Below are 10,868 nucleotides of genomic sequence, written 5' to 3'. Positions count from 1 at the left end.
GACAGAAGGGGATTGAAAAAATCCTAGTTTCATTTACTGAAAAATCATAATTTTAATTACAAAAACTAATTGAAATACAAACTTCAGAAAAAGTTTTCCAGCACTACATTTGATTAGATAAATTTCTTCATAATGTTGAGATGTTTCTTCCATGCTGTAGAGTCTCTTGAGAGGGCATAACCCAGCAGAAGGGAAATTATCTATATTTCTGAATGAAATACCTTCATCCCTGTTTTCCTCACAGCACTTTTCATCTCCTTGTTCCTGAGGCTGTAGATAATGGGGTTCAAGATCGGAGTCACCACTGAGTAGAATAGAGAGAGTAACTTGTTCACATCTGGAGAGAAGCTGGACTTGGGGCGCACGTACATGATAAGGCCCGTCCCATAGAACAATGTTACCACTATGAGGTGTGAGGAGCAGGTGGAGAAGGCTCTGTGCCTGCCTTCAGTAGAGCTAATTTTAAGAATGGTGGAGATGATACAGATGTAGGATACCAGGATCAGCATGAAAGGTATTATGAGGATGAAGGCAGCACCCAAAATTATCAGGATCTCAATCCAAGAGGTGTCCCCACACACTAGCTTCAGCACTGGCTGGATTTCACAAAATAAGTGATTGATTACATTGGCTCCACAAAAAGGAAGTGTGAAGACAAAAGTTGTGTGCCCCATGGCTGCCAAGGTGCCACAGATAAATGAGCCACCTGTCAGCTGGATGCAAACCCTCTTATTCATGATGGCAGTGTAGCGCAATGGATTGCATATGGCACTGTAGCGGTCATAGGCCATACAAGCAAGCAGGAAGCATTCAGTAACACCGAAGAATAGAAAGAAATACATTTGTACAGCACAACTGGCAAAGGACATGGTTTTACTCTGTGAGACCAAGTTGGCTAGTATCTTGGGTAGAGTCACTGATGTGTAACAGATCTCCAGGAAGGACAAAGTCCTGAGGAAGAAATACATAGGAGTGTGAAGAACAGGATCCACACTTACGATGATAATGATGAGGATGTTGCCCAGCACTGTGATGATGTAAATACATAGAAAAACCATGAACAAACCAGGATTCATGTCTGGGTAATTAGAGAAGCCCAGTATGACAAACTCAGTCACAGAGGTGTTTTTTCTCATTTTCTTCTTCAGTATAATTCAACTTGAGAATTAAAAAGGAAAACTGCATATTAGTTTGATACCTTAAATCAAGTCAAACTGACATCTAATCTATCTATCTATCATGACTTGTCCACTATCTTTCCACACAAACATCCTTCTGTCTGTCTGATTTGAATCAGGACCGACACTATTTTGCTCCAATTCTCCTGTCAGAACACTGTCAATCCAGAATAACTTCAATAAGGTTGATGGTTTGAATTCTTCTCTCAGTTCCAATAGGTTTATACTGGGGTATCTTCCTAACCTCAGTGCTGATTAAACCTGATGCTTTTACTAGCATCAAAAGGGAAAAAAAAACTTTGACCGATGAAATTGTACTTGTGTAAACCATGAGTGTGATCAGAAACAGCTTCAATGGATTTACACTGATGGAATTAAACTTTAAAATCTGCCTCCAAGTCTTTTGGGGCATGTATGTTAAGATAATTTATAGCAGATTTTTGCCTGCTGTGTGGCACAATCAGAAAAGTTAGACCAATATAGATCAGCTGAGAACATAGACTTGTTTATCATATATTAACTGCATGACAATTCCAACAGACTACATGGGAATACATGTGGGAGTTATGTTATGCATTGTGCTACAGAGATGGTTTGGTTCTCTTCTCCTTTCCACGACATTGGCAACAGTCCATTGACTTCAGTGCCCTTTATTCTAAATTTATTCACTTTGTCCCCTCTTCATTCATGCCTGCACCTTTGTTTGTGCCTCTCTTAATCTACTCATTAATCTTTCCCTATTTCCCACATTCTAAACCTTTTGTAATCCATTTCTTTTCCATCAATTGTCCTTTTACTGACACCACGATAAATTAGGAGTAGCTTCACTGGACCCAAGTGGGTTGCACAAATACTACAGTATGGTAAGGAAGATTAGGGTCCATGTTTCTCTATATGAGTACATTAATACTGCACAGTACTTAGGGAGACATACATGGTATGACCCTCTAGCTTGGCAGTGTAGATGGCGAAGCATGACTTAGGTGAGTAAAGACATGCATGATCCTTAGGGTATGTACCCTACTTGGCTCTCTACATACCTTAGCAATCTCTCCCCCATCTACACTTCTATTTTAGCAGTGTGGTGTCCTGCAAACTCCCACCTGCTGGAGCCTTTCCTAATACAGAGAATTAGTGTTGAAATGGGGAAAAATCCTGCATCTCTTCACAGTCTCCCACTGCTGGAGCCTTTCACTACCGCATATAACTACTAGGTCTGTTAAGCAATTAAAAAAATTAATCACGATTAAAAAAATTAATGACAATTAATTGCACTGTTAAACAACAATAGAATACCATTTATTTAAATAATTTTGGATGTTTTCTACATTTTCAAATATACTGATTTCAATTACAATACTGAAAACAAAGCATACAGTGCTCACTTTATATTCATTTTTATTACAAGTATATGCACTGTAAAAAACAAATGAAATAGTATACAATTCATCGAATACAAGTACTGTAGTGCAATCTCTTTATAATAAAAGTTGAACTTACAAATGTAGAATTATGTACAAGAAAATAACTGCATTCTAAAATAAAACAATATAAAACTTAGAGCCTACAAGTCCACTCAGTCCTACTTCCGCCAATCGCTCAGACAAACAAGTTTGGTTACAATTTGCAGGAGATAATGCTGCCCACGTCTTGTTTACAATGTCACCTGCAAGTGAGAACAGGCATTTGCATGGCTCTGTTGTAGCCGGAATCACAAGATATTTACATGCAGATGCATTTCATATGTCCCTTCATGATACAACCACCATTCCAGGGAACATGTGTCCATGCAAATGATGGGTTCTGCTCAATAAAGATCCAAAGCAGAGCAGACCAACACATGTTCATTTTCATCATCTGAGTCAGATGCCACAAGCATAAGGTTGATTTTCTTTTTCGGTAGTTTGGGTTCTGTAGTTTCTTTATTAGAGTGTTGCTCTTTTAAGACATCTGAAAAGATTCTCCACACCTTGTCCCTCTGAGATTTTGGAAGGCACTTCAGATTCTTAAACCTTGGGTCAAGTGCTGTATCTATTCTTAGAAATCTCACATTGGTACCTTCTTTGTGTTTTGTCAAATCTGCTGTGAAAGTGTTCTTAAAACAAACAAACTGGGTCATCATCTGAGATGGCTAGAATATGAAAAAACACGGCAGAATGCAGGTAAAACAGAAGAGGAGACATACAGTTCTCCCCCAAGGAGTTTAGTCATAAATGTAATTAATGCATTATTTTTTTTAACGAGCATCATCAGCATGGAAGCATGTCCTCTGGAATAGTAGCCAAAGCATGAAGGGGCATATGAATGTTTAGCATATCTGGCATGTAAATACTTTCCAATGCCAGCTACAAAATTGCCATGCAAACACCTGTTCTCACTTCCAGATGACATTGTAAATAAGATGCAGTGAGCAGTACCTCCCATAAATGTAAAAAATCTTGTTTGTTTTAGCAATTGGCTGAACAAGTAGGACGGAATGGACTTGTGGGCTCTAAAGTTTTACATTGTTTTGGTTTTGAGTGCAGTTATGGAACAAAAAAATCTACATTTGTAAGTTACACTTTCATAATAAAGAGATTGCACTACAGTATTTGTATGAGGTGAATTGAAAAATACTATTTATTTTGTTTATCATTTTACAATGCAACTATTTGTAATAAAAAATAATAATATAAAGTGAGCAGTGTAGACTCTGTATTCTGTGTTGTAACAGAAATCAATATATTTGAAAATGCAAAAAACATCAAAAATATTTAATAAATTTCAATTGGAATTCTTTTGTTTAACAATGCAATTAATCACAATTATTTTTTTAATCACACTTCATTTTTTTGAGTCAATCATGTGAGTTAACTGTGATTAATCAACAGTCCTAATAACTATACACTGAACTGTGATCACGGACTTCCTTTCACTGTGGCATATAGATGTAGACATAGTCCTGTACCCTACGCAGTGCCAGCAGTGAAGACAAAGACTTGATGAAATACATGTAGAAAGATATGCTTGGAAAAGGTTACTGTTCTCTTGAATGTGTACTTTAAAAAGGAATCAGTATTATTGAATGCAGTTTTTATTTTTATTTTATTTTATTTTATTTTATTTTATTTTATTTTATCATCTGTGTGAGACCTACTCGTCACTGAAATTTAACTTCCTTATGCTCGTTTGGAAGTCTCAAATTTAACTGAATAAATATTTTGACAGTTTCTCAAATGTCTTTGTCAATCTACAATTGTTTAGGGCATGTTTCTTCTGTCTATAAATGGAAGTAAATCATAAATAACTAGGGATATCACAGTTTCTCCTAAGATGACTCACTCAAATTGATGTAGTTACACCAGTGAAAAACAGGAGTGAAGATGTGGTAGCTTTACATCTATCCCATCAGATCTTCTTCTGATGTCATGTGGTTCCATCAGTGCAAACCCAATGTAAATGAGATCAGAATCAAGCAATTCATCTACTGTTTCATAGTATTAAGTATATAGAGTAAAAAAATTGAATTTATGACCCATGGTAAGTGCTAAGTTTTCAATATTTCACTAAATCACTAATCAGGATGAAAGGCAAATGTTCAGAGTTTTTTTTATGAAGAATGATATAGTTAAAAAAATTCTTTGAACCTTACAAGCATGTTAGAATGTTTCATTTCAGTAATGTAAAAATGTTTCATTTTAATAAGGTCAAATAATATCTCTCAGAGTTATCATTTTAACTGGAACAGAATAGAATAGACAAAACATTTTGATAATGTTATTTCGAAATGTAGACAACATCAGTGTATTCCCATAAGAAAGGCTTTGGTCCCATCCAACCAGTATTTTCTGATGGAAAAGTGTTGTGTTGGAATATTTTCAAACAGTTCTACAATTAACTGCAGTAGAGTTACTCAGCGTTTACGCCAAGTGGGATTGAACTCAGGGCTTTTAAACAGAGCACATTTCAACTTAAGAAATAATAGGGATTTCACAAGACTCATCTAGATTGAGATCACTTAGAAGAATCCAAGGAAATATACATAACTCTGGACAAATCAAGGAATTTCTCACCTGCTCTGTGTCCCACATTCATCTCTTCTCTGTAGTTACCAAAGAATTCAGTCATGGATAGAACTTCAATATTTAACAGCTTCTTTATAAGCCCCAGGGACCTGGGGTTTGGTACACCTCGGATGTCTCATTACATGAAGTGATAACATCATTATAATAGGAATACTGTACTCTTTCTTCTCCTGAAATTAGTGATAAACATCTAATGATTTCAACAGAGTAGCATACAGCATTGAATATTTTGCATTTTTGGGACAGATACCCAGCTGGCGCTTAGGCTCCTAAATCCCATAGACACATTTCCAAATTCCACCTCTCATACCCTACAAGGACCTCAGGGTTTGGTTCAAGTGCAGGACGCCTCCAGCAAAATGCCACTGAGTACTTGCAATTCCCACCCAAGGACAACGGCACAATGCTCGCATCACATCACAATTAATGGACTGAGCCAATGCTGTTTTCCACAAATGACAACTTCAAACCGGCAAAGGGAAGATTCTTAAAAACAATAAATTGTTCCTTCATCTACAGAAGCCCCATTATTGTCAGTGTGAATAAGATTGCCAGAACCTGCTCCTAATTAATCAAGGGTGAAGTTTGATAACCAATCTAATCTAAATAATTTTTGAAACATCTTTTTGATTTACAAGCTTAAGTATCAGTTTTGAAAGTGACTTAGGCAGCTGGGCCCATGTTTATCAAGATATGTACATTCCTAATTCCCATTGACTTGACTCAGAATTAGGCACCTGAATGACCTGAATACCTTTGAAAATCTGGCCTTTAATGCAAGTCAATGGAAACATTACCCCACAACTCATATTTTCATTGTGAGGGAGAGTTAGGGTTAGATTCACAAAGATAGTCTGGATGTATCTTAACTGATACTTTAGAGGCCTAAGTCCCAGATTCAGCTACCACTAATATTCACAAAATCCTGGAGGAACCTCAGTTTCTTAGTGTCAACATTCCTTAGGTACCTGGTTATAAGGCTCTGAGCATGAGCAGAGCAGCCTCTCTCTAGGCCTCTGGATTCAAAGATTCCAAGAACATAAGAATGATTGTGATGATCTGTGATGTTCACAGTTTGACCTCTTGTATGACACAGTCCACAGAACTTCCCCAAAATAATTCATAGAACAGATCTTTTTTCAGACACATCCAACCTTGATTTTAAAATTGTCAGTGAGGGACAATCCACCATGACTCTTGTTTAATTGTTCCAATGGTTAATTACCTCTTCCGTTGAAAATGTTACACATTATTTCTGGTCTGAATTTGTCTTATTGACAATTCTAGTTATTGGACCATGTGAGAACTTTTGGTTCTAGTTTGAAAAGCCCATCATTATATACTTGTTCCCCATGTAGATACTTGTACACTATAATCAGGTCACCCATAAATTTTCTCTTTCTAAAGCTAAACAGATTGAGCTCATATAGTCTATCACTATAAGGTAGGTTTTCTAACCCTTAAATCATTTTCATGGCTCTTCTCTGAAACCTCTCAAATTTATCAATAGCCTTATGGAAATGTGGACAGAGGAACTAGACATGGTATTTCAGCAGTGGTCACAACAGAAGCAAATACTGTGATGAAATAACCTCTCTACTCCCACTCAAGATTCCATTGTTTATACATCACAGGATGGAATTAGTTCTTTTGTCCAAAGCATCATACTGGGAGCTCATTCAAGCAATCAATTTGCAAACACCTAGAAGATAATAAGGTGATAAATAACTGTCAGCATGGATTTCTCAAAAACAGATAGTGTCAAACCAATCTGATAGCTTTCTTTTACAGGGTAACAAGCCCTGTGGATGTGGGGGAAGCAGTAGATGTGGCATATCTTGACTTTAAGAAGACTTCTGATACTGTATCACAAGATGTTCTCATAAACAAACTAAGGAAATACAACCTAGATGGAGCTACTATAAGGTGAGTGCATAACTAGTTGGAAAATCATTCCCAGAGAGTAGTTATCAGTGGTTCACAGTCATGCTGGATGTGCATAATGAGTGGCTTCCCACAGCGATTGGTTCTGGGTATAATTCTGTGTAATATCTTCATCAATGATTTGGGTAATGGCATAGAGAGTACACTTATAAAGTTTGTGGATGATACCAAGCTGGGAGGGACTGCAAGCACTTTGGAGGACAGGATGAAAATTCAAAATGATTTGCACAAACTGGAGAAATGGTCTGAATTAAATAGGATGAAACTCAATCAGGACAAATGCAAAGTACTCCACGTAGGAAAGAACTATCAGTTGCACACATACAAAATGGGAAATGACTGCCTAGGAAGAAGTACTGTGGAAAGGGATCTGGAGTTCATAGTGGATCACAAGCTAAATATGAGTCAACAGTATAATGCTGTTGAAAAAAAAACCTCATCATTCTGGGGTGTATTAGCAGGAGTACTATAAGCAAGACACGAGAAGTAATCCTTCTGCTCTACTCCTTGCTCAACTGTAGTATTGTGTCCAGTTCCGGGTGCCACATTTCAGGAACAATGTGAACAAATTGGAGAAAGTCCAGAGAAGGGCACCAAAAATAATTAAAGGTCTAGAAAACATGACCTATGAGAGGAGATTGAACAAAAATAGGTTTGTTTAGTCTGGAGAAGAGAAGAGAACAGTTTTCAAGTACGTAAAAGATTGTTTCAAGGGGAGAAATTGTTCTTAACCTCTGAGGATAGGACAAGAAGCAATGGACTTAAATTGCAGCAAGGGCAGTTTAGGTTGGTCATTAGGAAAAACTTCCTGTCAAAATGATTAAGCACTGGAGTAAATTGACTAGGGAGTTTGTGGAATCTCCATCATTGGGGATTTTAAAGAGCAGGTTGGACAAACACCAGTCAGGGATGCTCTAGAATATTTAGTCCTGCCTTGAGTGGTGGGGACCAGACTAGATGACCTCTCGAGGTCCATTCTAGTTCTATGATTCTATGATTCTATGTTCAGCTGATTTCCCACTATGACCCCCAAATCTTTTCCACAGTCACTGTTTCCTCAGATAGAATCCCCTATCCTGTAAGTATGGCCAGCATTCTTTGCTCCTAGAAGTATGCATTTACATTTAGCCATATTGAAAAGCAAATTGTTTGTACATAGTTAACCAAGAGATTCAGATCTCTCAGAATCAGTGACCTATCCCCTTCATTCACCTGCGAATACTATCCAGGTCATTGGGGAACATTTTGTTTGGTGTAGGGCTTAATACTGACCCCTGCAGACACAGTGCCACTCTATGATATTTCCTAGTTTACAGGTACATTTTGACTTATAACAGTTAGCCCGTTTTTAATGCATTTAACGTGAGCTGTCTTAATTTTATGTTGTTCAATTTTTTCAAATAAAAATGTGGTGCAGTACGAAGACAATGTTGTGCACAAGTCTCAGAGTGTCCCACAAACCGGCTAAGAAAGAATCTTGGTGGTTCCCCAACCAGGCTGGGTCCTGTACCCACTCAATGACATACCTTGGGAACCTCTAGGAAGAAACCTGAGCTAATCTGTGCAATGGGTCTTACTCAAAGTTTCCAATTATAAACAATATATACTTAGATTAGAATAAACACACCTTTACTTAACAACTTAAGAAAATGTTATATAACTGAGATTAATTAAAATATCCCAACCAATTTAAATCAGCAGGAGTTGCTTCAATAAATCAATTGATACATACAGTTTACAGCAGTACATGAAACTTAACCAGCTTACATTTGCATTGGCACCAGCCCCACGCTCCCCCGCCCCCCATCCCGAGTGTATACTCCTCTCAACTTCAGAGTTCTAGACACTTGCTTGTGTGGGTGTGCTAGAAGATGTTGAAGCTGGGGACAACACTCTGCTGGTCCAATAAAGCCATCCAGCCCTGGCAACAAGGGGCAGACAGATGCTAACTTGGGATCATTACAAGCTGCAGAAGCCCTCTGAAGGTGCGAGTTGGTGTAACCAGAGGTCAGTAACCTTAGGATCTAGTTGGATGATAACACCTCTTAATCTCGTCTCAGACTTGGGAAATGCTTTACAGTCTCTTTGCTGCTTTACAGTCCTCTTCCTTTGCATGCACTTTCCCAAACAGCAAAGCTGCCTTCATGGCAGGGCAACCTCAGTCAATTCTTGGCACAGCAACAGTTTTCTGTGGCTCCAATGAAGCCCAGCAATAGCTCCCATGGTTCTCTGATAGGTCAAAGTCCCAGCAGGGTCTCAATAGCCTCCTTTGGCTTTCTAGCAGCAGCTCCTGGATGGGAAGGAGTTCCACCAAAGAAATCTCATCCCCCTACCCCAAACCAGGATCTAGCATCCCCATCAAGATGGAGCCCACCACATGCTCTTCCTGCATCCCCTGGAAGCAGAAGTTTCTCTCCCTTCCCCAAAACATCATGGGACTTGCAGTCTCCAAGGCTGGATTACAGCATTCAGGATCTTCCCAACTGGAACAATCCCAAATCACTTCAGAGTCCTCACTAGTAGAGGGTGCCAACAGCTAGGATACCCACCTGGGCTATGGGACAACCCCTGTTCAAGTCCCCTTCCCCTTGACCAGGGCAAATAATTTGAGCAGTCATTTCCAACCTCTCAGTCCTTTTTTGATAAATATTTGTATATTCATTGGGTTAGAGAGTGTATGAGAAACTCTACCTAGAGTGGTGGTTGGGCTTCTCCCCTGGAAGGTGTCAACTCCCAGACCTAGTTGTCCTCCTCTGATGACTGTTTAACTATTTATGTAAATTGGAACTCCATTCAACAGGTGAGGCTGAGGGAACCCCACAACAGAATATCCCAGAGCTCAGTGGTTAAGGCACTCATCTGGAAGGTGGAAACCTCCTCTACAAATCCCTTTTCTTCACACACATGGGGAAATGAACTGTGTGTGGGGGTCTCTAATCTCCGAGTTTAGTACCCTAGCCTCTAAGCTAAAAGTTATTTGGCCGCTGCTACTGCATCTAAATCCTCCTCCTTGTTTCTTGCAAGAAACCACTGTACACACCAGCAGAGATAGGCATTTCACTTCAGCCTGGACCTAGGTACAGGCTCCTGTTGAGGGGCAGGGCTTAGCACACATGCCTCAGCTCAGCATCTGCTAGTTTAGTACAGGAACTCCTCACTTAACATTGTAGTTATGTTCCGGAAAAATGCAACTTTAAGCAAAATGATGTTATACAAATCCAATTTCCCCATAAGAATTAATGTAAATGGGGGGGTTAGGTTCCAGGGAAATTTTTTTCACCAGACAAAAGACACACACACACACATACACGCAGTATAAGTTTTAAACAAACAATTTAATACTCGTACACAGTGATGATGATTGTGAAGCCTGGCTGAGTTGGAGAACATAAGAACGGCCATACTGGATTAGAACAAAGGTCCATCTAGCCTGTCTACTGACAGTGGCCAATGCCAGGTTCCCCAGAGGGAGTGAACCTAACAGGCAATGATCAAGTGATCTCTATTCTGTCATCCATCTCCATCCTCTGAAAAACAGAGGCTAGAGACACCATTCCTTACCCATCCTGGCTAATAGCCATTTATGGACTTAGCCACCAGAAATTTATCCAGTTCCCTTTTAAACATTGTTATAGTCCCAGCCTTCACAACCTCCTCAGGTAAGGATTTCCACAAGTTGACT

The 10,868-nt window shown here is 38.9% G+C and overlaps 1 protein-coding gene across 1 annotated transcript; it reads right to left on the bottom strand.

Annotated features, from left to right (window-relative positions):
• Positions 1-200: 200 nt before the first annotated feature.
• On the bottom strand, positions 201-1,136 carry LOC127031217 (olfactory receptor 10C1-like). Its single transcript, XM_050917983.1, has one exon. It carries the CDS (start codon positions 1,134-1,136, stop codon positions 201-203), a length of 936 nt encoding a protein of 311 aa, XP_050773940.1.
• Between the last annotated feature and the right edge of the window lie 9,732 nt (positions 1,137-10,868).

Source organism: Gopherus flavomarginatus, chromosome 11 (assembly GCF_025201925.1).
Source record: "Gopherus flavomarginatus isolate rGopFla2 chromosome 11, rGopFla2.mat.asm, whole genome shotgun sequence".
In the NCBI taxonomy this organism is placed as follows: Eukaryota; Metazoa; Chordata; order Testudines; family Testudinidae; genus Gopherus; species Gopherus flavomarginatus.
The sequence above is the reverse complement of the archived record's forward strand: the minus strand, read 5'-3'. Positions and strand labels throughout refer to the sequence as shown.